Source organism: the organism of the source record quoted next, unplaced genomic scaffold (genome assembly GCF_019419815.1).
Source record: "Pyrus x bretschneideri cultivar Hongxiangsu unplaced genomic scaffold, Pyrus_bretschneideri_v1 Contig9, whole genome shotgun sequence".
Taxonomy (NCBI): domain Eukaryota; kingdom Viridiplantae; phylum Streptophyta; class Magnoliopsida; order Rosales; family Rosaceae; genus Pyrus; species Pyrus x bretschneideri.
In genome coordinates this window covers 7,468,121-7,495,720 of record NW_025999831.1, presented here as the reverse complement: position 1 = coordinate 7,495,720, position 27,600 = coordinate 7,468,121, and the positions used below count along the sequence as shown (strand labels likewise).

The 27,600-nt window shown below is 37.3% G+C and overlaps 1 protein-coding gene, 1 long non-coding RNA gene and 1 pseudogene across 3 annotated transcripts; 2 read left to right on the top strand and 1 right to left on the bottom strand.

Moving 5' to 3' along the window:
• Window positions 1-4,087: 4,087 nt before the first annotated feature.
• LOC125473524 lies at window positions 4,088-13,945 on the top strand (annotated as a pseudogene).
• A 4,676-nt stretch (window positions 13,946-18,621) lies between these two features.
• Window positions 18,622-19,796, top strand: LOC103933985 (UPF0481 protein At3g47200-like). The gene has a single exon (XM_048576622.1). It carries the CDS (start codon window positions 18,718-18,720, stop codon window positions 19,696-19,698), a length of 981 nt encoding a protein of 326 aa, XP_048432579.1. The 5' UTR covers window positions 18,622-18,717; the 3' UTR covers window positions 19,699-19,796.
• A 4,297-nt stretch (window positions 19,797-24,093) lies between these two features.
• On the bottom strand, window positions 24,094-25,633 carry LOC103933982. Of its 2 annotated transcripts, XR_007255427.1 has the most exons (4): window positions 25,412-25,633; window positions 24,980-25,294; window positions 24,320-24,510; window positions 24,094-24,237 (listed from the first exon to the last, which is right to left on the bottom strand). It is a non-coding gene; the product is annotated as an uncharacterized LOC103933982 (long non-coding RNA). The 2 variants fall into 2 exon arrangements; XR_665206.3 differs by having other exon boundaries at window positions 24,980-25,633.
• Window positions 25,634-27,600: the final 1,967 nt, after the last annotated feature.

Genomic DNA, 27,600 nt, shown 5'->3' with positions numbered 1-27,600 from the left:
AAAGCAATTATGACATGGCATTTTAAACGAAATTCCATTTAAAACAGTTTCTGGGAAACGTGTGTATATATATATATATACATATATATAACCAAAAGCCCACTCACCTGGAGTCCGCGCTACAACTCCCTAGCACAAACATCAAGGCATCACGAATGATCGATGCCTAGAACAATTATCAAATCACAACTTAGAATTCTTATCAATAGAACACTTAACTTACATATCCTATTTGGGAAGATCCGTACATTGGATTCCCGATCTGTAAGTTTCTACTATCCCCAAATATTACATATTATAATGTACCAAAGTTTGATGACGATCCAACGGTCAGATCATCAATTGCTATAATAATCAAGCGATGGACCTTAATGGAACTACGTTCAAATGACGGAAATTCATCAATCAGACTTCACCAATGAAATCAGGGTATTCAAATTTAGCCTAGGAAGGTCAAGAGACATCTCAGCCCACGTGCCGCCGCACGCGTCGTCGCAGGTGGCGATCAGTCGTCCCAACTCGCCAGAAAAATTCAACTATTTCTAAAAGTTCTCAAACTTCACAGAAATGAAGATCTAAATGAGAAGAGTAACTTTCATACCTGTGACTAAGGCCAATTTGGCTGGAAAAGCCTTAATTTCTCTAAAACCCGTCGGAACCCTAGAATTTGGGTATTCTTAATTCGTCCTCAAATCAACTCTGACGCTTCAGTCACTAATTGGGCTTTAATCCTGACCTCTTGATGAGTGTTTTGGTGGTGGTAATTGAAGGAAAATGTTTCAAGATTGATGGATCTCGAGCAATGGCTTCCGCGGCACCCACGGGTATTTCTTCATGAATCTCAACCAATCCGTGTCGATTGGTCATCCTCTTATCTCTCATTTTCTGATTAGTCTGGTTCCTCCTTCCGTTCTCTCCTTTATACTCTATTTCCACTGCCCATCCTTTCTATCTTTAAATCTGGGTCACACATGTGGCTTTCCAGATTAAGGTAAAAAAATCTGGAGCTTTCTGGAAATAATTAATTTACTAAAATGCCCCCGACTTTAAACGTTAATATCTCCTTCATTATAACTCCAAATTGTGTTCCGTTTGTGCCCACGTGTCCGTAGCAATGAGTAATACGAGGATACGCCAATAAAATGAACCTTACGAGACACGACATGGCAGTCAACAAAAGTCAACAATTTACCTCGAAGGGCATTTTCGTAACCAGTACTATTTTATTACTTTAATTTGAATGTGTTCGATCCAGACGGAAGAAATTTTTCAATGTGTCCGGAACATAAGATGGTACACAACATGTTATTATCCAAGTGGAAAGATAATTAAAAAAAATAAAACTTTCATGCTACTTATATAATGACAAGTCGTGTGTTACCCCATGTTCCTGTTACATTGAAAATTTTTTTTCCAACCAACAACTGACCTTTAATTTTTTGTGATGGAGATAAAGGCTTCTACCTAGGCGTGTGCACAGTTCGATTCAGTGCGGTTTTGAATGAAACTGCAACCGAAATCGAAACTTTTGATGGTGCGGTTTAGTGCAGTTTCAACCGAAACTTTTGGTTTTTGAGAAAAAAATGTACAGTTTAAAATTTACACCTATCTACACATAAGACAGTCTCATTTTCCAAACAATGCAAGTGTTAATTTATGCTGAAAATTAATAAAATAGGTTCGTCTGCATGTTTTCACTTGGCCATGAAGGAGATTTGTATTTTGTAGCAAAGGCTAATTAGCATAATAAATGACACACCCCGACCAAATCAAGGCGTGCTGACCGTCACGCGAGGGTGACGTAGCCATGTGCGCAGTGCGGAAATGATAATGATAAAAAGAAATGCAAGTAACTAAGAACTAAGCTAGCTAATTTACACTAAGTAAATAAAAGTGCAATCCCGATATTTAAGTGTGATACACCATAATCAGAGCATTGGTAGCCTAAGTGCAGTCGAGCAGGATAAGTACTAATTATACAATACCAGAGGTGGTCCTACATTAGTGATAATCTGTCAAAACCGCCGTCAATTCCTCGTAAGCCACCAACAAGCACTCCTACCTAAAACCTGAAGGGGCACAAAACAAAATGTGTGAATGGGCAAAAACAAAGCTTTTCAAACCATTTCACTTGTCAAAGGTAATACCCCTCGCTGTAAAACATGTATATTTCCTAGAAAATAGAATATATATGTATATCAAAACCATGCTCGGAATAGCAAAATCCAAATATATGCCATGCCAAATATTTTATACTTAGAATACGCATTTAGACCCAGGCTAGGATGTGACAATAAAGCCTGCATTGAACACGTAAATGAGGAGAATGGAAGAATTGTTTATAAGTCAACACACTATATTTTCTTGTAATAGTTGACATATATTCCAATATATATGTGTGTGTGTGTGCGCGCACACACACACACACCTGTTTTTGCACCTTTAAATGTTAATTACTAACATGGTAAAATACCAAAAACTTTGTATGTAAATTTGCACCAATAAAATTACATGTTAATCCTAATGCAAGTGTTAATTTGCACCATCTACTGATAAGCTTATGGTTATCAAATCTAAGAACATGGTTTGTTATGGAGAAGCTGGGGATGATTTTGTTAATCTACTATTTAGTTTCCTAAAGAAATGCAAGATAGCTCTTCCTCTTCGAAAGACTACGTTGATCAGTGATAATTGTCGAATAGAATAGGGGTGGAAAGGAATGACATTCTAGTGTGGTTGAGTCCAATAATAAATGTATGGATTCTAACAAACAAGCATATAAAAAATGACATTTAATTTGAGGTGCGGTTTCGATTTCGGTGCAGTTTTCAAAAGCCAAAACAGAAACCAAACCGTTTCCTACTTTGTGGTTTGGTTTCAAAACTGCAACCGTTTCAAAATCGCAAAACTGAACAGTTAGTGTGGTTCGATTTGATTCGTGTTTCAGTTTCAGTTTTCGATTTCAAGTGCCCACCCCTACTTCTACCACATAAATCACGCACTACATTTTTTTTTTTGTTAACTAATTGTGTACTACATTATACACATATATATGATTATGGATCCTTGCCAGATCCTCTTTATTAGGATCATGGGGATCCGTGAATCATATCCGGTCATCATAAATCGTGCAGGTCAGAAATCATTTTAAATATGTTTATTTAAAATTAAATACAAACAGTACTTGACAAAAACTGACTGCACGATATACGATGAACATATATGACTTATGGATCCCCAGGATCCTCTCCGAAGGATCCTCACCAAAAGGATTCGGAGAGGATACTGTTGGCATATATACCAACCTTCCATGCAGATAAAGTCATGCAAAAGTGTCCTTGTCCTTTCACAAATCATCTCTCTTGTTCATCAATCTTCTATTTTCTTGAAGCTCAAGTGATGAATTTCTGTTGCATGTTATGCTATATATATAATGCATATAAAGACTACAATTAGTAAATAGCTTAACACAGATCATTTGGGCCAACCAATATTAAAAAAAAAAATTAAAATTAAAAAAAATAAAACACATTAAATTCCCTTGCTATTTCGACGAGCACTTTGAAAATGTCAGAAAAAGATAAAATTGTAGTTTCCATGGAGGAGTTGTCCGTGAGGCGTATTACGAAATAAAGAACTGGACAAGTAAGCGGAGGAGATCAAGAACAACCTGAAGATACGATCCATGAGGAGGCAATAGAAACCAGTAGGGAGGAGAAAATCAAAAAAATTATGTGAAGCAGCGGAAGAAGTAAGACCAACAATTGAGGAACAAAAGAAAAATTCCCAACCAAAGATCCAAAGGGTTCTTCATGCTACGAGATCACAAAAATTTCGACAAGCACTACGAGCCAACACTACTACAAAAGGGGGCTATAGTGTCGGAGGGTGGTGTCGCTTTAATCTAATATAGTAGCGGATTAGGCAGTTGCAACACTAATTGAACATGACGTCGGATTTACTGTCGCTTATAAGCGTTATTAAATGTTTATGTCGCTTTTAAACCGATGTAAACATATATTTTAATAATTTTTAAATACTAGTGTCGCTTTTAAACCGACGCTGAAGCCCTTTAGTGACGGTAGCAATGGCGTCGCTATTCCAATCCGACATTGCAGTGTTTTATGTCGGATTTTTGCCAAATTTCCGACAGAAATCGGGGTTTCTTGTCGGTTTTTGGTCCGCCGGTGATAGCCTATATTGTAGTAGTGCAAGGTTAATAGCATTTGGTCCTTACCACCATGGTAACGCAAAGTATGAGCAGGCAGAGAAAATCAAAGGCCCCCAAACTGTTATAGTTTTGAAATCAAACAAATTTCAACAATATTAAACTTCTCTATGTTGAACTAATTTCTGCAGCGGTTTGAGATCACAACTAATTTCAGTCATAATCACAACTAACTAGCAGTGAGAGAGGACATTGGAATGAGTTGAACCCCAAATTCCATTACATTCAAAAAAATGTTCTCACTAATTACAATGGGTTGGACCAAAATTGATAGGAGCATATTTATACGACTTAGTTAGCTTGTTTTCTTGCATTTAATTAGCTAAACTATGTTAACTATAGTGTTTAAAGTTATTTTCGTGCAATTTCAGGTTTTAGTGTCAAAGTATGCAAAAAGAAGCAATTTGGAGCATTCTAGAGCATTTTTGGGCCAAGATTGGATAGTGCAAGCATGGAGGCATGAGGATGGACGAATTTGAAAGGCTTGAATTCAGTTAGGGAGTTGCAAGGGGGCCTAAAAACATGATTTCTAGAAGGCTACATTGCAGCCACATGCACTTCCATCCTTTAATCCATTGCAGCCACATGCACTCCCATCCTTTAATCCATTGCAGCCACATGCACTTCCATCCTTTCATCATTGCACCACAAATCAGCCACATGCACTTTGCCTTTAATCATTCACCCTAGCTGTCACTCCCATGCTCTCCCATTAATTAATTCAAGTCCATATCTGATTTCCCTAGGGTCCTAAGTGCCTATATATACTCATATTAACCCCTAGATCAGATCACCACCTCTCATACACATTCATTCACGCTAGAAATTCATTCCCTCTCTCTAACACAGCCATACTTCACCATTCTTCATATTTTCTGCCCAAAAACACTCCTTGCCTTCCCCTACATCCATCCCTACCCTAAACACATCATTCTACATCATCCATAACCCCCAAAACTCACCAAAACCCCTTGTGCCGCAGCAACTAGAGGAGAAGAGGCTTAAACGTTCATACAATTCAAGATTGAGTTGTTGGAATTTTTAGGTGTACTTCGATTCTTGTTTTCAATGTTTACTTTGTTATTACTCTCTAAGTTTGTTGTAATCATGAGTGGCTAAACCCCTAATTAGTTAGGGGAAAGTTTGAAGCCATGAACATGTTTGAAATATGAATTGATTTCTTCCAATTGTGATTTGTTAAGTTGTGATTGCAATTCAATTATCTGTTCATTAAAAACTTGTTTTTGTATGTTGATTAGGGATGCATACTTAGTCTTCATGCTTAAACTCGATGCTAGTTTATAAACGAGTTTCACCTAATCGTCACAAGTTTATAAACATGAGTAGTGAAGGTTGCTAGTCACAACCGTGTTAATTGAATTCTTGGCAAGAGTATCATGCATTCATAGTTACAATTGCCTCGTCAACACTTATAATTTTCATAGAGCATAATGATCTCTCATTGTATCTCTTCTATGCATTCATGTTGAGAACCATTGGAGAATGATTTGAATTGTCGCATGCATCATCCAATTCAATAACATAAAGAAAATTTGAGAGTTAATTAGTGCATCACGGTTAACTTGGGGTGTTGAGCATCATAGTTAATGAAAAGCAACTGGAGAATCGATTCATATACAAATGTGTCTTGTGTGGAGAATGGACCTCTAACTAATCCATCCATTATCTTGTTTTCAAGGAATTCGTTTTACAATTCTGCCTAGTTTATTAACTTGTTTTGTTATTTCAAATTTCGTCAAATCAAAACCCCCCCTTTACTTTCTTGTTCTTTAGTGCTTAGAATCTGTTTAGTTTATGTTTTAAAATGTTTTGAATCAAGCCATAATCTTAAATTCGTCCAAAATTGGGTTTAAGGTCAGAAACTGCCTAGTTAGTGTTTTTAGGCAGTTTTGAGTCTTTTGAACTTGTTTTGAGTCCCTTGAGTCTTTGTATTGTCCAAATTAGTTAGAAAGTGTCTTAGTTTGTGTTTATAAGTCTTTTGATTCAATTTGTTGCACAAATTCGTCCAAATTCACCAAGGTGCTCAAAACTGCCCAGAAAGTGTTTTAAAGGCAGTTTTGAGTGTTTTGGGTGATGTTTGAGTCTTTTGGTTTGTTTTAGTGTTTTAAGCGTTTAGTCTCGCATTCTTTGAGTCTAGTTTAGTGTTTTAAACTTTATTTTACGTTTTTGAGTCAGTTTCCAAGTGATTTGCAATCCCTCCTAATCCCCGGTTAAGAACGATCCCTACTTACATACTTACTACAATTGATAAAAAGAGGGTTTAATTTGTGTGCGTATAATTCTCGCATCAAAAATTCCATTTCATCCATCCATCCATTTCATGCAACCATTAACACCGTAGGTCAAGGCCAAGAGCCTCATGCGCCCATGATGAATTTGGGGAGGGGGGGTTGGGTGCTTTGGCCAAAGAACCTTCGATGCTAAAGTTAGAATTTTGAGGGAAAAGTGTTTAGAGAAATTTGGAGAATTTTAGAAGAGAATTGGACTTAGGTTTTTTAGAGAAATGAGGGCTATTTATAGGGATGTGGCCGGCCCCCTTTTGGACAAAAGAGATCCGGCCACTTATGATGGTTTTTGGCTCTAATTGCAAGATATTATGCTAAAATAATATCTTGCAATCAATTAGAAAATTAATCAATTAATTAGGAAATTAATCAATTAATTTTGGTAATCAATCCTAATTTGAAAGGATAATTGGGGGCTAGGGTTTGTGTGCTGGCTTTAGGGAGATATTAAAAGGCTTTGGCCGGTTCTAGTTTTGGGGGGCTTTTCTTTTATACAACCTTGGAGACAGAGAGTAATTGCTAGGGTTCTTGGAGATTTTCTAATTTAAGGTGTTTTCATTCCTCTTATTCCAATAATATTTTCTATGATTTTCATTATGAATATGCATAACTAATTCCTTTTTGCTAGGGCGAAACCTTAAGCCTTAGCATGAATATGTAATTTTTATTTAATTGCTTGTGATTGATTGCATGCATACTTTGAATTATTGATCACCGTGATTAAAACTATCTAATTGTTTTAATGCCTGATCACCATTAGGATCCTTAGAAAAGTAATTGCATGTTAGATATACGTTCTATGGTGGAGGTTCCAAGTAGAATATAAATTAGGAAAACCTAACCTTCAAGGTGGCATGTGTAGATCATAAGTAATTGGTAAAAATACATAGGATTGCTAGGTGATGGTGGAACCCTGGTGCTTTCTTAATTTGATTTTTTTCAAAACAATTTTCTTTCCCCTTCATCTTAAATATTGTAGATTAGTTTCTTTTATTAATTAAATTCGTTTTAATTTAAGTAGGTTATCAAATCAATTATCTCAACTTTCTACTTTACAATAATTAATTGGAATTTGATTTGCTTCGAATTATTTAATAATTCCTGTGGAGAACGACCTTGCAAGAACCGTTTATACTACAACAACCTTATCATTCATGCAAGTAATATAGGAGTTTTTAACCCGTTTGTGTGTGTGGTAAAATCTCTATCACTGTTATTGCCCGCTGCTTGCACGTGGGAGTTTCGGTGTGCCTCGAGGGTAATTTTGTCTTTTTCACCCAAAAATCCACGTGTCGCCTCCATATTTTTCTTGATTATTTTTGGCTCCACAAATACCCCCACACCTGTTGGGCTGCTCGCAGGAAAGGGTAATAGGTGTAGAGATCTCCTTGCTTTAGGAAACATAGGATTGTTTCCTATTTTGATGTAAATTCTCTCTTTAATTGGAAATTAGATCCTTCTAGGAATGAGAAATAAATCACTTCCAAGGTCTATTTAAGTCTACCTCAAGTAGATGAGTAAATCAACTTCAGAGAGCAATTTATTTTACCCTACAAGAGAGAGAGAGCGCTAGAGGATATTTGTTCCCCTTCCCCTAGCAATCTTCTACACTTGCCCGTACAAAGGACCGTCTTTCGTTACTTTCTTTGTCTTCTCCGTGCTGCACCGAGTCAAGAAAAATTTAATTTTCCTTGTATTTTTCTTGGATAGTGCTATCGCGGGGTAGCCGTCGGGGTGGTACGGCACATCGGCTGGTAGGAGCCATGGGTCGGTTCAGCATGGGCCGAGGAATGTTGTAACAAGGACCACTGCTTGGGCTACTCGGCTTGGTTAAAGCCAAGGGCAGCTGTGCAGCTAAGGCCGCGAATTGTGGCGTTGGGGCGCAGTGCTAGGCGAGTCATATGGCTCATGTCCTTTGGGCTCTTGGACCTGACGTAGGCCAGGCCAACAATTCAGAGAAATGAGAAGGTCGTGGGCCTCATAAGTTGTTGGAATGTTGGGTATGCAGGCCTATTGCCTGCTGGTCCGAGAGAAAAACCAGTATGGGTTGAGCTCTCCTGCTGAGTACTGTGAATGGCGTTGGCTGCTTAGTCCTCTTTGCCGAGAGAAAGATGGGCTGCCCCCAACAAAAATGATAAAGTGGAACAAGGTGGAGGCATTAGCTCATCCGATCGTCGTTATGAAGCCCGCTACAAGTGAAGGCTGGCCTTGGTTTTTCTCCATGTGACGTGAAATTATTAGATCGAACGTTACGCCACGATAAACCTGTTCTGCACACTTAGCTCTATGTGTGAAGACTGAGTTAGCTAAGTCGAAGAAACATGGCAAGGCATAACGAGCTGTTCTTTTGCAATGTTTGTACCAAACAAGGTAATATACGAGAATAAAGTTGCAAGCATCAACTTTTTCGTCTCCTAGTTTTTCCACAGATATAATCCTTCTATATAATAAACTTGCAATGAAGTTAAAGTCATAGTCCAAAGTTTTTCCACATATATGATCGTTCTATATGCTAACCTTGCAATGAAGTTAGTCATAGTCCAAAAATTTTCCATAAGCTTCCACAAACCATTCTAAACTTCCCTTAGGTATCGTTTGGTATGCAGACGGGACGGGACGGAACGGAATGGGATGGGACGGGACGGGACATGACGGAACGGAACAGAGCGGGAGCAAAGATGCCCTCAGATGGAAATAAGGAGGAAGAAGAAGGAGACGGAGAGGTTATAATTTTGTGTTCCAGGGATGTGGAGCGAGTCGTTCTAGGAGGTGAGGTGGAACGAAAATTCATCCAAAACTCGTCCCGTGGAACAGCTTGTTCCACCCGTTTTAGGCGCACCAAACGTGGGACGGAACGCCTTGTCCCACTTTGTTTCATCCCGTCCCACGTACCAAACGGTACCTTAGTACACCACCACCGTAACATCCCATGCCAATAACACAATTTCATCCAGTAAAATTTAATACACGACATTGCATCATGGTACTGAAATGCCATAGTACGTTGTATTTGACAAATATCTTTTACGACAGTGGATTTTACTGCTTGGAGACTCAAGCAATGAATAATTGTTTACGGTACCCTTAGTGCACTGGAAAAGACTAGCTCTGTTGTAGTAGGAGTATGTATATCCTCTCCATGTAGATAAAGTCATTACATGTACTTGTTGCTCAGCAAAGTTCATAACCAAATATCTCTGAGTAAATGCTTTAGAACCTATTTTACTTGTTAAAGCTGAGATTCTAAAGTATATGTTTACCATGCTATAAAATGTAGAAACTAGATTTAGTATTGAAAACTGCCAAGAGTTGTTTAGAAGGGTACCTGGTAAAATAGCCTGAGAGAAAGCATAGTTTCCATAGGGGAGGTTAGAACGAGTAGTTCTAGGGAGGAGATATTCAAACAGTTAAGGGAAGCACCAGAATAACAAAATATAGCTCAAACCCAAATATCCAAAAAGTTCCCTTCATGCTCCGCGATCCCAAAACTTTCAAGAAGTATTATGAGCTGAGGGCCATAGCAATAGGCCATTTCCATCATGATAATCCAAGGTGCGAGCTGGCAAAGGAATTCAAGCTTATGATGACAAAAAGATTTCTTGAATACAGTAAGCAAAAAGCTAAAGATGTGCATCATAAGATTGAGGACAATGTCAAAGAACTACGGGACTGTTACGCTAGGAAGGCAACAGAGCACTACGATGATGAGACCCTTGCCTGGATGTTGTTCATAGATGGGTGTTCAAACTTACAATTCATATACTCCTTTGTGTATATAAGGTTTCAAGCATTGTCAATCAGAATGGACCAGATAGCCTTTGTACGACAGGACTTGTTCTTGCTAAAGACCCAAGTTCCTTATTAAGTCCTCGAGCTGTTGATGAGCTCAAGCAACAGACACAAGGAGTCCAAGGACTTGATCGAGATTTATGTTCAGGTGAACATTGGTGCACCTGGAAAGAAGCAATCGACAGAGCAGGAACGGAAGCGATCAAACATAGTAATAACCATGGAAAAAGAGCTTGTTCATCTTCTTGACCTTCTCTGAATAAGAATGCTAGGTCCACGAAAAGAAGTTCCCGATAATGCAGCTGAAGACCACTTCATACAATCTTTTCACAACATACAAGAGCTTAATGCAGCCGGAATCCATTTTTAAGTGTCGTAACAATAGCTTTTTAAGGGACATATCTTTTGTTTCTCATTGCTTTGCAGGATTCCTTTGTTTTCCTCCAATATCAGTAGATGACTCAACAGGGCCTAAGTTCATGAATTTGACAGCATATGAAATGTGTCCTGGTTTCCACACTGATTTTGGGGTCACCTCTTACATCAAATTCCTTAGTGCGCTCATTGATCATGCAAATGATGTAAAGAAGCTAAGGTCAATCTGTGTACTTTACAACTTACTGGGGAGTGATAAGAAGGTGGCTGAAATCTTTAATGAGCTTCGCATTGACCTGGTTCCTAACACTCACATATACTGCGATGTCATAGCCAATATAGAAAATCACTACAAAACCAAGTGGAAGATCTGGATATCTCGATTATTTTACCATCATTTCAGTAGCCCCTGGACTTTCCTGGCTTGCTCAACCAGCATCCAAACTTGGTTTACGGTCAAGTCCTCACCGTCTCCCTGTAATGTCGTATGCCAAAACTTGAAAATGTGGTGGAACCAAAAATGAGATAAAGGTAATAAAAATACATATGGTTTCTTTCACATGTGTTTTCTGCAAGGGTCTGGTGATCTGGTACGTTCAAGGTCCATACAACCATAGCCTTTCATTTCTCATTTGTTTTACTGTGTGCTGGTATGACAAAATAAGTATCTTAATTTTTTTGAAGACTTTGTCAATGTGCAGTTGAATTTTGTGTGTGACAAGTGTATTTGTACGCTCATGTAATAAACAATGTGATTCCCTACTGTTTCCTATTCATTTGTTGCTGCAAAATAACTAGCAAGTTACACATTGGAAGTAACTTTTTATAAGCGTTTCCAGAAACATTTTACAAAACTTAGTTATGTACGCACCATTCTCAACTAATTTCTGCAGCGGTTTGAGATCACAACTAATTTCAGTTATAATCTCTCTTCAAAACTTGACCTACAAATGGTAACCGGCCGTTCATAGGTGATGTCATACAACAAACAGTGAACAATTTGAGTTCTTTTATCTTAACCACTTTTTGGTGGCCCTTTGAACTCCGAATCAACTTGAGTCACTTCTAGCTCTATCCTGAAAACCTGACATATAACTGATAATTTATAGGTGAACAATATCATGTTAACAGTAATAATATTATTATCTCCCCCTTAACCCCCTATATACTAAACGAAGAAATCAAACCTTAATAAATAAAACAGTATGAAACAAAAACGATGCTAAAACTGAAATAATTGACCACAAGAGTTTCTACAAGCACAACAAGATCACATGACCCAATTCTTCTTTTCCAAACTTAGTCGCACCTCATTACATTAGCCGATTTTAGAGCAGTTATATATAGGGTATGACATTGTTAGTGAGTAAGTAATATGGCAGCTAAGAGCTCATTTGATAATCATTTTATTTTTATTCTTTTTATTTTGCTTGACATCATTCAGAAAATTAACTTTGAAATTAAAATTGTTTTTCAGACTACAAATGAAATGGTTATCAAATGGGTTCAGAATGATAAACCAACATCAGTTCTCATAGTTTTTTACAAGCCATAGTCTTATTCTAACAAGGACAACACAGAGGATACGCCTAGAAAAGACAAGTACTAGTCCTAGTCTGTTTAATTATGATTGTAGTCTGCATCTAGTTCTTGTGTAATTATGATTGTATTCTAATCTCCTAATCTTATATTGATTAGTTATGTATTCCTATAAATGTTAATGAAATCCAGCTCTCTCATTATTGAGTTGAGTTTACAAACATATCAAATTATTTTTCATGGTATTATGAGCCCGAGTCTAACGACAAAGGTTCAAGTTCAAGTTCAATTAATATTTTTTTTTTCACAGAGATGGCATCATCCTCCACTGATGCTGCTTCCATTCCCTCGGTAACCAACTTTCTCACCATGCTCGACTGCAACAACTATCCTCTATGGTGTGCCTAGTTTCTCCCTCTTCTTCAAAGTCGTAATTTGCTCTCCTATGTCACTGGCGACTCACCCTACCCTGATGCTTTTCTACTTGATGACAATAGTAAAATCACCGACAAAGTCAATCTTTTATACAACGAATGGATACAAACTGATCAAATGATTCTCTCCTAGACTACTAGTTCTCTTCTCCCCTAAGGTTCTTACTGCGATCGTCAATAAGATTGATTTTGCCTCTGCTTAGTCGTCTCTCCAAGAATGATATGCTTCTACGTCTCAGAATCGTATTATTCAGATGCGCACGGAACTGATGAATACTTCTTTTGGTGATCTTTTTATCGCCGATTATCTTGATCAGGTTAACATCACTGCCGACAATCTTGCCCTCTCTAAGGCTCTTGTTTCAGAATCTGATTTAGTCTTTATTATTATGAGCAAGGTTGGTCCTCAGTATGAGACTACCGTTGCTTCTGGACAAGCTCGTGACACTGCTATCACCTACAACGCTCTAGAAGCTTTATTATTAAGTGCAGAGCAATGTCACAATACTTTCTCTCTTCCCTTGGATATTGGCACTTCTGCCTTTGCTTCTGTTCGTGGTGGCTTCCGAGGCCGTGGTGGTCAGTTCCGTGGTGGTCACTGTGGTGGTTACTCACGTAGGGGTGGTTTCTCTCGCAACTCTCCTGACTCATGTTTCTCGCATGCCTCTTCTTCGTTTCAGCCCCTTTCCGTGGCAATTCATCATCCTCTAATGGTCTCCTTGGTCCGGCCCCTGCTTCCAATGGTTGTACCTTTTCATCTTTAGGTTTGTCATCCTCAGGACGCATCTAATGTCAAATTTGTCAACGCTTTAGTCACTCGACTATTGATTGCTTCAATTGCCTCAACATGTCATAGAAAGGACAAGTTCATTCATCTCATCTTCAAGCATATGTAGTTGCACCCTCTTCTCGTGCCTCTACTGCTGCTCCTTCCATTCAACAATGGTGCCAATTCTCACATAACCAATGACATGGCACAACCCTAAAATCTTCTTGAGTGTCATGGAACCGACCAAATTCGTGGTGTGCATGGTGGTCTAGGTTTGCAAATATCCAAAATAGTTGATTCGTATCTTCAAACTAAATATGTTTCCCTTCGTTTGCCTAATACTTGTTATTGTACTCAAGCCTCTACTAATGTCATCTCCTTGAACGGCTATTCTGATGATAATAATTGTTTCTTTACCTTACATCCCAAGTTTTATCATGTGCAGGATTCATGGACGGTGAAGACCCTTTTACAAGGTCAGAGTAACAATAGACTCTACCCATGATGTCCCTCTCATCCATCTCATTGTTTTTGGTTTCTTAGATGAACGTGTAATTGATGCTTTGTGGCATTCTAGACTAGGATATCCTTCCTTTTCAATTTTAAAACATTTAATTTCTGCAAATAAATTGACAATTCAAGGTTCATTTTCTAGTCAATTTTGTCAATATTGTCCCTTAGGTAAAAGTCCTAAATTACCATTTTCTTTATCTACTTCTACATCTTCTTCTCCTTTGGAATTAATTTATTATGATGATTGGTCTTCACCATCTCTGTCTGTTTCTAGTTTTAAGTATTATGTCGTGTTTGTGAATGATTTATCTCATTATACATGGTTTTGTCCATTACGTTTAAAGTCTGATGTTTTCTCGACCTTTGTTACTTTCAAAAATTTGGTTGAAAACATGTCTAATGTTAATTAAGGCCTTTCAAATGGATGGGGGTGAGGAATTTGTTAATCTTTCTTTTCGAAATTTTGTAATGAACATGGCATCTTACATCGTCTCTCATGTCCCTATCACCTTGAACAAAATGGTTTAATCGAACGTAAACATCTACACTTAGTTGAAACTGGACTTACTCTCTTAGCTCAGTCAGATTTGCCCACTTCTTATTGGGCTAAAGTGTTTCACACTTCAAATTATATAATTAATTGGTTGCCTACTCAAATTTTACAACATATTTTCCCGTATGAAAAATATATTATTTCTTAAAACTCCTCAACATATGTATTTTTAAGGCCTTTGGTTGTGCATGTTATCCCTATTTGCTTCCATATAATAATCATAATAAGAAGTTATAATTTCGTTCCAAACATTGTGTGTTCTTAGGATATTCATTAAATCACCATGGTTATAGCTGTTTAGATCCCTCTACGAAACGTGTTTTTCTTTCTCGGCATGTTGTGTTTTTTTTTTTTTCCTTTTTTTTTTTTTTTTTTTTTTTTTCTTTTGGGAGAATGCAACATGAGGACTTCCTATAAGGTCACCAATCTAGTAATATTCTTGCACAAACGGCATGTTATGTTTGATGAACACAGGTTTCCATATCAAGAATCCATTGTTACTTCGTCATCGTCACTCTCCTCGTATGTGGGTCCCGTCCTTGAAATTGACCTACAACCCAAGCCGTTCTCGCCCCTGCATCCTTCCCACAACCAGCTGCACTGCCCCAGCCTCCTTATGTCCTAGTCGAGCCTCCTAATTTCCCTGCCACCTAGCAGTAGCACCACCTACTAGTTTATACCCGCAGACCCAAGACAACATCTCCTATCCTTACAACCCAGCCACATTATTTGACCCTTACCACTCATGATACGTCCTTCCCTCAACCATGCCGCCAAATGCACCCTCCTCGGCACCGGTTTCATATACTCTCAAGGTAAGTACTACTTTGTAAATCTAATTCAACATATGTTTTTGCCACTACTATTGATCACTACTTGGTTGAGCCTACATGTTTTAGTCAGGCTAATAAAGTTTCAGAATGGCACACCGTTATGGCTGACGAGTTTAATGCCTTGCAAAGGAATGGCACTTGGACTTTGGTTCCCTTTCGCACCAATATGAATATTTTTCCAAATTAATGGGTTTACAATTCAATCAGCGTTCTGATGGATCAATTAAGCACTATAATGCACGGTTAGTGGCTAATTGGTTGGATCAACAAGAAGGATTGGACTACGGTGAAACGTTTAGTTCTGTCATTAATCATGCAATTATCAGGTTAATTATTTCCATTGCATTCACTTCAATTGGTCAGTAACTTGATGTACAAAATGCGTTCCTCCATGGCTTTTTGAATGAAGAAGTATATATACGGCAAGCCTAAGGTTTCATTGACCCCCAATGTCCCTCACATTTCTGTCAACTTCATCGGTTTCTGTATGGTCTTAAACAATCTCTTCGTCCTTGGTTTCAGTGTTTTTCTCAACATATAGAAAACTTGGGCTTCATCTCGTCCCATGCTGATTCATCATTGTTCACCTTCTTTGATGGCTCTGTGGTTATCTACTTGTTGATTTACATGGCATAGCAGTTGGCTGATCTCTAACCAGAGGGTTGTTTGTTGTTCGCTTTGCCTTCTTGCTGTCCAAACTTCCCGTCCAAGGTTGCATTGTTTGCTAAGGAGTGATAAACCAACATCAGTTCTTATTGTTTCTGATGAGCCACAATCCTATTCTAACAAGGACAACACAGAGGACACACCTGGAGAAGACAAGTCCTAGTCCTAGTCTGTTTAGTCCGCTTTTATTTCTTGTAAATGTTAATGAAATCTGTCTCTCTCATTATTGAGTTGAGTTTACAAACATATCATATTATCATTCACTTAACTGTCATGTTATCACTCACTCACCCTCAATGTCATGCCATGTAGCTGCTAGAAATCGAGGAAGAAAGAAAAGCAATGAAGAATGGTGCAAGAAGGATGATGAAAGAAATGTGGAAAACGTGTTTATTGACACAAAAATGTTTTGAAGATGTATGAGGTTGCAATAGATCTCAAACTTAATATGGTAAAGTATAATTTACCCTAAAAATGGTGAATTACATTTTATCCCCTCAAGTTTTGGGTCGATATCAACTTCTTACAGCATCTTTAAAACATTTCAATTTCATACATTTACTTATAATTTTATTTCAATTTCATACATCTATTAGAAAATCCGTTAAGTAAACCGATAAATGATGATGTGGCAAATATAAGGTCTCATTTGTGCTGACGTGTCTGCCACATTTGTACTGACGTGTCTGCCACATTTGTGCTGACGTGTCTACCACACAATAAAAAAAATTAAAAATATTAAAATAATTAATTAAAAAAATAATAAAAATAAAAGTAAAAGACTCAGGAATCCCCATCGTCTTCCCACCCAATCTCAACCCTTCTCCCATCCCCATCACCCGTTGCTTCCCATCTCAATCCTCCGCTGTGATCGCCAGCCTCGCCCTCAACCATTTGGCGAAAAATCTCAAACCCCCTCTTCAAACCCACATCACAGTCATCACCGCCGCCATTGGAGGAGCAAAGGTATAGCAAAACATTGTAATGGTGCAAGCCAAGCGGCACCCCATTGCTCCTGACCTCGTCAAAAAGGCTCAGAGCTTGGATTAGCTGCCCGTGCCTAGAACACATGTCTAGCTAGTGCTTCAGGACACCCTTGGGCGACTCCCGCTGCGCTTTCCTTTTGGCTTTGTTGGAAACCGCCGGAGACGACGGGGACGGAGAGTCGTTAGAGGGAGCCAGAGTGAAAAGGTCGAGTCTTTTGTCCATGGAGAAGCTGCTGGTGCTGGTACAAATTGGGGTCGGTTTAGATTTAGGGAAGCGGAGAATTGGGCGGAAGAAACAGCGGTACGTTCGGGAGATTAGGGGGAGTGGGATTTTGATGAAGAAGGAGAAAAGCGGCGAGGTTCTCAGCGTGGAAGGGGATTGGGTTGGGCTCGGTTGTGGGTGGATTTTTTGGATGGGAGGGGAGGCAACGGAGGCAAGTTGATGGTGGAGGACGGCGAGAGGGACGAAATGGGTTTGGTGACGGATCGGTTGGGGAAGGTGAACAGAGTGGAGGAGAGGGGTAGGGGGTTGCGGGGAAGGGATGGGTTTCTGTGTTTTTTTTTTTTTTGTTTTTATACTTTTCTTTAATGAATTATTTTTTAATGTTTAAAAAATTATTATTTTTGTCACGTTGGCAGCCACGTGGTACAAATGTGGTTCTCACGTCAATTTTTTACAAAACAATAAATGAAAAATGTAACATATGTATTATATTGAAATAAAATAATACGTGAAATATTTTGAAGATGTTGTATAAAGTTACAATAGATCTCAAATCTAAAATAGTAAAGTATAATTTACACTAAAAACAATTATAATTTGAGTTGTTTTTAATTTTTTTTTCTTTCCATACAATGTCGTTCTTTTCTTTTCTTCTTAATTTTTTTTTTTTTGTAGGTAAATTAAGATTATGCTTTATATAAAAGAGAATGATTTATCTACGACAGGTTTACACCGTTGTGGTGTAATATCATGTGATATGTAAGTTTCTCTTTATCTCTATGTAACTTGAATTTATTATACCAGAATACTACGCCACGATGAACCTGCTCCGTACAAAATGCTCTCCATGTGGAGTCTTGACTTGGGTAAGTCGAAGAAACATGGCAACCAGCTGTTCTTTTGCAGTGTTTGTACCAAACATGCTAGTGTACGAGAATAAAGTTGCAAGCATCAACTTTTTCGTCTCCCAAAGCTTTAGTTTTTCCACAGATAAGATCCTTCTATATACTAAACTTGCAAAGAAGTTCAAGTCATAGTTCAAAGTTATTTCCACAGATAAGGTCGTTCTATATGCTAAACTTCGCAATGAAGTTAAAGTATAATCCAAAGTTTTTTCTCGTACTGTGTAAAAAAAACTTCCATGAACCATTCTAAATTTCTCTTCGTAAGTTGCCACCGTAACATCTCATGCCAATAACGTAATGTCATCCGGTAAAACTAAGACACATGACATTGCGTTATTGGTCTGAAATGCCAGATCAGTGTGCCGGAGTATGTAACTCCTCTCCATGTAGATTAAGTCATTACCTGCACTAGTTGCTCAGCAAAGTTCAGAACCAAATATCTCTGAGCAAATGCTTTAGAACCTATATTATTTGTTAAAGCTGAGATTCTAAAGTAAACATATACTATAAAATGCAGAAACTAACATAAGTATTCAAAACAGCCAGAGTTGTTTAGAAGGGTACCTGGTAAAATAGCCTGAGAGAAAGCATAGTTTCCATGGGGGAGGTTAGAACCAGTTCTATGGAGGTGAGATTCAAAAAACTGAGGGAAGCACCAGAAGCTCCAAAACATAGCTCAAAACCAAAGATCCAAAAGGTTCCCTTCATGCTCCGCAATCCCAAAACTTTCGAGAAGTTTTACGAGCCGAGGGCCGTAGCAATAGGCCCTTTCCATCATGGCAATCCAAGGTGCGAGCTGGCAGAGGACTTCAAGCTTATGTTGACAAAAAGATTTCTTGATTACACTGAGCAAAAAGCTGAAGATGTGCATCATAAGATTGAGAAGAGGATCAAAGAACTAAAGGACTGTTACACTGAGGAAGCGACACAGCGCTATGATGATGAGGCCCTCGCTTGGATGTTGTTCTTAGATGGGTGTTCAACCTTACAATTCATACAGTCCTTTGTGGATGAAGAGTTGGAAGAATTGTCGATCAAAAGGGACCAGATAGCCTTTGCACAGCAGGACTTGTTCTTGCTAGAGAACCAAGTCCCTTATCAAGTCCTCGAGCTGTTGATGAGCTCAAGCAACAAACGCGGGGAGTTGAAGAACTCGATCGAGACTTACGTTCAGGCGAACATTGGTGCACCTGGAAAGAAGCACTCAAAAGAGCCGGAACAGAAGCAACCAAACGTAGCAATAACCATGGAAAAAGAGCCCGCTCATCTTCTTGACCTTCTCCGAACAAAAATGCTAGGTACAGAAAAAAATTCCGATAATCGATATAAAGACCACTCCGTACAATCTTTTCTCACTCATCGTCTTGACCTTCTCCGAATAAGAATGCTAGTCCACCAAAAAATTCCAATAAGCAAGCTACAGAAGACTCCATGCAATCTTTTCGCAATGTACAAGAGCTTAATGCAGCCGGGATCGATTTTAGGGTTAGTGACAGTAGCTCTTTGGGGGACATATATTTTAGGGTTAGTGACAGTAGCTCTTTGGGGGACATACTTTCAAACAGTTTTTGAAAATTAAATTGTAAAAGCCTAGGGTTCCGCCGTCACCATAACAATCCTATATAGTTCTTTCAATTACTTGTGAATTACACATGCATGTTTTGAAGGTTAGGCTTTCCTAAAATATGTCTACTTGGACCTCCAACATAGAGCGTATATCAAATATGCAACTCATCTGTGGTATTCAGATTAAATCTAAATATGTATGACTCATTAAGTTTTGTGAAAACTTTTGACAAACCATACAACCCTTAAGATGTGGTATTCATATTAACCACAAGAAGCCTTCGTCAATTTCAGGGACCGACCACCGACCAAAATTGCATCAAATTACTTTTCTAAAAATCCTAATGATAGCTAAGCATTAAGATAAGTAGATAGTTTAAATCGTTGATTAATAATTCAAACCTGCAAGGATAATATCATAAACAAATTGTAAAGAAACTACATATTCTTGCTAAGGCTTGTGGCCTTACCCTAGTAAACCGAATTTAGTTACTAACGACCATAAACAAAATATTATTAAAAACAAGGATCGAAAACACCTTGAAAATAAACTTGAATCCAAAAGCTCTCTAAAGTGTGCATATGTTTTTTTTCCCCTCCAATGGCTAAATATCTTATTTATACTAATACAAAATAAAACCCTAAAAAGTCTTAAGAGTAAAACTAGGAAACATAATTAAATAATAAAACAGAAAATAAAAAAGTTTCCTATTTGAACTAAAATTCCGACTTCTTAGAAAATCAGACTTTTGACGATTTGGTCCCAAAAGGTCTCTTTTGAAAGCGAAAGTCGTCCCCTACAAATCCTCAGAATGAATCTTCCTCAAAATATGCCCTCTTGACCTCCAAAATACCCAAAACGTCCAAAAACGTCAATTTGGGAAAGCTGCATGCTGGGCATTTATTTCATCACCACGGTCAAATGGCTAAGTAGAAAAAAATGAAACTTTGATACAATCATCTTGAAAGATTCGCAAACATCCTCCAATTGGAACTACTCCAAAATTCATCTGTTTGGTCACTTTTTCCTTCAGAATAAGTCGAATGTCCTACATTAGAAATACTAGCTTCTTTGCACGCACTAACGTGCATGCAAGAGGCATTTTTGCATCACGGGCGCTACGCGCCCCAAAGATGTGTTGTTTTAGATATTATTATATTTCTTAAGTGATTATTTTATAAATTGTGGGTGTGTGTCCATCACAACAATTTCTTATTATTTTCAATCATCTAACTTAGTATTTTTTGCACCCGCCCATTGTACAGAAAAAATGAAATTTATGAAAAATGTATATGTAGGTTGTGTAGATATTTGACATTTTGCATGAGAGAGAGAGGGAGAGAGATTTATTATGTTCTCCATTTTGTGTTTTTCCTTTAATTTCACTTATTGGGTCCAACCTTCATGTTGTTCATACCATAATAATCAGCAAGCAAAAAAAATATGGAATGGTTAGTGTGCAATTCATAAATTTCATTTTTACAGTATACTTCCATATGAAAAGGGATCAAATTCTTTTTAGATGTATTTATATGCGAGGATTGGTTCAATGTATAGAAACATAAAATAAAGGCGATCATCATCTCTAATAATATAGGCAAGAATTTAAAGTATTTTATCTAGAATATGTAAAAAAAAAGTAATAAATAACAGAGAAGATCCTTATAATTTAGTTGCAACTAAAAGATAAATAAAGAGTATAAAAACAATCCAAGAACTTCAATTGACCTTGATACACTTGACAACAAAACATATCATGAGCTCATATCGTTCCGTCCTGTTGAAAATTTAATGCGTTTGGTTAAAATCAAATATTAGCATTATTTGTAATTGAATTACATTAAAAGTTGAAAAAGGGAATTAAACATTAAAAGAAAGAATATAACCTTATGTTGAATTCGAGGGAAGCAAAATATCTTTATACACCACATTTCTTGTGAAGACTTTTGTTGTAGATGCAGAAACTCCTCTTGATAAAGCCACATACAATTGTTCATGACTGAATACGTGATCTAGTAGGTAAATACCCATATTTGGTATTGTCTGCCCTTGTGATTTAATTATGGTTAGTGCAAAACTCAACTTCACTGGAAACTGCTTTCTCATCATTTGAAATGGGATTCCTGCACTTTCTGTGGTCTTTAAAGAGATTTTTGGTAAAAACATTCTAGTTCCAGCAAATTGTCCAGATAAGATTTCGGCATCACTTAGATTATTGTAAGCTCCATGGCAAGCCAGTCTTGTACCATTGCACAACCCCATCTTCGGATGAATATTTCTCAAAAGCATTGTCGGGGCACCTTTTTTCAAAGTTAACTGATGAGGGGGCATGCCACCAGTTGAGATTGAATTCAAGAACTCTTGTTGATACAAATTTCTCACATTGTCCTCAATTGAATTGAAAGAGTATAAGATATGTTCAGTCCCCAGAAATTTATCAATGATCATTTTATTGAGTTTGTTAGCATCCTCATTTTTTGGAGTTATAATTGCTCTTTCCACCAAGTATCTTGCATCACATACATGACATTCCAAATCGGAGAAAACTTCATTAACCAATTGGACAATTGATTCTTCACCATTCCATGGAATGACCATAGATGATGGTAATTGCATCATGTTGTCTATCATAGTTTCTTGTTCCCCATTACCGACATGAAGTAAGAACGCTTAAAAATTTTGATCATTGATGGATCTCATGTTCTGCCTAAGATGAATAATTTATACGTGTTCCCAAAATGAAGCATCAATTCAAACCTTGTACTTTTTGGAACAACTAGAAGAACTTGTCGAAAATCTCCTCCAATCATGACCTTTCATTAATGAGATTAAAATCACCTGCTTCAAAAGGAAACATTAAAGGTGTTTTATGATTTAGCGAGCATAGTTGAATTTGTAGGTATTAATATTCAAAAATTGGTACCTTCATTGATGATGGGTGGATAAGAATGATTCATTGGAGTATTCGAACGGAATGATTGCCTTGTTGTGTTTTCTGTTATAATGAAATCAAATAGAGGTAAGGTAATAATTGGTGTTTCAAGTAATGATGATATTGATTTTTATCTTTTTCAAAGTTGTACTAAGGTAGTTTGTGCGATTACCATTATTAGTAAAACTTTGAATAAGTCCACCCTGAGGCAAGTGTGCCCTATTCGATCAGGCAATTTGCCTTATATGAGTTAAGCGCATTGTTCTTGGAACTTGATTACTGCTACCTTCTCCAAATGGCACTGTTTTGAGTCGTTCAACATGATTGCTGTTGTGTACAAATGCCACCAATTCATCCCAACCCGTATCCCACAAATCAGACCTGTCTCACTAAAGTTGCTCGATTCCTATCCTATAACATTTCCAAAATTCACAGTAATTCTCAATTAACCGTTACAATGGAAGGATTTAAAAGATATCAACAAACGCATTGTAAAAGATATCAACAAACGCATATTACATTCGACATAGAAATGTACAAACTCCAACCTAAAATCACTATTCGTTCAATCTTAATGGATGTGTCTTAATAGTTCGCACAAAAATATTCATACAATGTATGGATTTACAAATATATAATTATTAGAGACAAAAAAAGTAGAAATCATATTTACCCGCTGATGTCCTATGTCTTCTTGGTTTACTTCCGTTTCATTTTGTACTATATTTACTGAGTTCAATCGGGTTTGATAATTGGCACATTGTCGCATTGAAATTCGAGCCCGCTGTGATGAGTTCATAGATTGTCGTCTTTGTCTTTGTTGATTGCTCCTACGATACCTTTGGTCTGGCTGCTGAGAATTGTGAACATTTGTTTGTCTGAAGTGAACTTCTTCATTGTCGACCTACATTGAGAAATTGCCAAAGAGAATGAATTTTATTTTATTTTATTTTTGAAAAGAAGAAAAAATAAATCATCTATACAGAAGAGGAATAATGCAAATAAGGTAAAAACCTCTGACATATTGCTTCTATGAATTCTCTCCATACTTGATATGTTGAAATCCAGAACTGAGAAAAAAAAAAAAAAACACAATAAAATAAGAAAGAACAAAATTTTGGAGGCATATTTAAACAGACTTAAATATTTCGTACATTTGGGATGATAAAGGCTTTTAGGTTTGCATTTGGCATTCAAAGTAAATATTAAACATGTTGTGCGATTGTCTACCATCTAACCAAATTAAGAATGACAAATATAAATCCAAGGTCATCACACCAGCAAAGCCTACAATACATAACCAATGCAGAGCACAACAACAGCCTAGTACACACGCAATAGAGGGCCGAAAACACAGATATACAATAGAATGCAACATGATGTATAACTGGCGAAAATTACATTTTAAAATTAGCTATACATGATTATACAGATGAATTAAAACCACATATTACTGATGATTATTCTTAGGGGTGGATCATTTAAACATATTAGAACGATTATCCAAATATTGGTTGGATGATCGAAAATTTTACCTCTGCACAGATACTTGGATATGCATTAAGTTTGATAAGCATCAGTTCACGTTCTACTTGTGGCTCCCTTGAGATGTCTTCGACCTGATAAAAGCAGAATTATAAGTGAAGATAATGCAGAAACTACCAAAAGGTTTTACACGAAATACTAAAGACGTCCACTAACCTTTATCACATTCACCAACTTGTTGAGCTATTCAACAACCTGCCTCAACACCTTTTCAGTCCCAGACACAACTATGGTAAAGAGAGCCTTGTCCTTGTTCAAACCAACAGCAAGAGACTCGATATTGTAACCTCTCGTGGCGAAAACTCCTGCTATTCGGTTTATGATTCCACTCTCATCCCCAACAAACACTGAAATAGTATGGCCACTAATTCATACCAATCTACATACACAATATTTCAATGTAAACATACACAGTATTTCAAATGTAAACCCAATTATCAATAAGAAAACAAAAATAAGCAGAAACCTGCTTATCAACAGACCTAAAATTGATTAATCATGTAGCTTTACAGCTAAAAAAGGGTACATACATAAGAAGCTGCACATGCAGAACCTCAACTCACAATTGAGCAAATTAGAAAAAAAACCCATATCATAATACAGTCGAAATACAAAACTATGCACAAACATAGGAACTATCATACAATTGGGTTTTATAAAAAGGTGAGACTAAACCCAAAAGAACAAAAAATCCAGCAGTAAAATCAAACTAAAGAATCAAACCCCAAGAACAAAATCAGAAAAAAAAAAAAAAAAAAAAAAAAAAAGGAGAAATTCGAAAGGGTAATGGAGAAATGGAGGTGAAAAGAAACGTACTGGGATCTTATGAAGAGGGACATGGGACTTGAAGTAGATGTAATCTCCGAGAAAAGTGAGAATCGAAATATATGCTAATCAAAAGTCCAAGCAACTAATGAGGAAATTTTCAAAGCTTCGACACTGTAGTCCCAATCATTTTCACGAATCTGCAAGGAACAAAGAAAATGAAAAGAGTGAAAAATCAGAACTGGACTTGGGGATTTTACGTGGCTCTGTAGATGCCCAATCTCACCCATTGCGTAAGATAGTCACCATTCCAAATTAATGACAGAAAAAAAAAAACCCATAAATGAACCCTAGGAAGTTGGGTACCTGGAGAAGATGGCAATGAAGGCGACAGTTTCAGTCACAAATAGCTTAATCAAAGCAGGATCCAGATGAACAACAAATGGGTAACTGAGACAGAGTGAGAGGAAGATCGAAGCTTACATGAAAGTTGCTGGTGCGGCTGGTTCTGAGTGAATTAGTGGGAAGAAAACTCCTTTGTATTTCTGCTAGTGCGGTTGCTGGTACGGTTGGAAGAAAACTGCAGTTTCCTTCCATTACGCGTGTTCTTCTCGCAAGGTAGTGGGAAGAAACTGCTTCTACTATTTTGTTAATTTATTTTTTTATGACAAAATTATCCCTGTTATTTTGTTTGTATTATTTTCAGCTAGTTATGGCTTTTTTTGTTTGAGGGGCTTTATAGTCCAATTATTTTTTGTGAAGCTTTAAGAAACCAAACTCTTCTTCTGGCTTTCTAATATTAAAGATAATTCAAAGTATCAAAATTCACACATAATAACTAATAAATTATTACTAAGATTAGAGTAAAATATATATATATATATATATATATATATATATATTATAATATCGACTCAAATAGCATATGAAATATGTCCCGGTTTCCACAATGATTTTGACGTCACCTCTTACATCAGCTTCCTTGGTGCACTCATTGATCATGAAGAAGATGTAAAGAAGCTTAGGTCAGTCGGTGGGCACTGATAAGGAGGTGGCTTATCTCTTTAAAGAGATTAACACTGACTTGGTTCCTAAAACTGACATATATCACAGCTGACATGCTAAATCACTACGAATCGAAGTGGAAGACCTGAATATCTCGATTCTTTTACCATCATTTCAGTGGCCCCTGGACTTTCCTGGCTTGCTTAACTAGCATCCAAACTTGGTTTAGCCTTCACAATCTCCCTGTGATGTCATATGCCAGAACTTGAAAATACGATGGAACCAAAAGTGAGATAAAGGTAATACAAATACATATGGTTTCTTTCACATATGTTTTCTGCAAGGGTCTGGTGATGTGGTATGTTCAAGGTCCATACAACCCTAGCTTTTCATTTCTCATTTGTTTTACCGTGTGCTGGTATGACAAAATAAGTGTCTTAATTTTGTTGCAGACTCTGTCCATGTGCAGTTGGAATTTTGGCCGACACCTGGAAGGTGATGAAGCCATGAGTGTGATTATGTAATAAATGTAAATAAATGAAAATCTAAAAGTGGTTAAGTACACGAGTGCGCGGTGAGCGGGTCTGGACCCATTTCACGCGTGATACAGAGCATAAGTATAGTACAGTAAGATAAGATCATTATTATACCATCATAAGAAGACATCTGTACTAAAAAGTGCCACGAATCCTCGTCGATACGGAACTCTGTTGTTAGAACCTGGAGGGGTACAAAAATAGAAAATGTGAGTGAGTGAAACAAAACTTTTAAAACCAATTTCAATTACCAAAGGCAGTAGCCCCTCGCCATAACACCTGTATAATTTCCCAGAAAATAGAATACATATCTCAATCCCATACACGGCATAACAAAGTCCACATGAATATCATGCCATAGATCTCAATAAACATATATATCTCATCGACATGTTAGCTGGAGTCACCTCACGTGACCTGTACGGCGAAATCAATATCTCATCAATCAATGCTAGCATATAAGTCAGAATCACCTATAGTGACATGTACGACTTATCCATATCTCATCACATATCTCATCAATCATTGCTAGCACATATAAGTCAGAGTCACCTATAGTGACCAGTACGACTTATCCATATCTCATCACATTGTAGACATCAAAATTTCGATGAAATGAATGTTGACCAATAATTAAAATTTCAACGTTCACGTGTCACATAAATTTTACATGTAGCGTGTGATTCAACGAAAAATCGAAATAAATTGGAAAAGTCATCAAATATGACACGTGTCAATACCTTGCAGAAATGATTTATTTCATCTGATTATTTAAATCCAAAAATCAAGTTTTGGAATTCTATAAATAGGAGGCCAAGGCATTCATTTTGGAAGGAAGAAAAAAAAAAGAAGGAAGAAAGAAAGAAAGGAAGAAAGGAAGAAGCCTTGAAACTCTAAAAGCTCTCAAGCAAATCCCGAAGAATCAAGAAAGTACTCTTCGTTCATCGTTCATCATCCGTTCATCCTTCAAGATCAAACCCCAACGGCCCTTGAAGATTCATTCATCATCCGTTCATCCTTAGATCAAGCCCTGACGGCCCTTTGGATCAACAACCTCAACAAATCCACACATCCAATCAACCTTCAAGATTAAGCCCAGAAGCCCTTGAAGATCCGCTCATCCATCAACCT

Bases quoted from the DNA above. Each gene is read 5' to 3' on its own strand.
- LOC103933985 (XM_048576622.1), top strand. From the start codon at position 18,718: ATGGGGGAGGTTAGAACCAGTTCTATGGAGGTGAGATTCAAAAAACTG.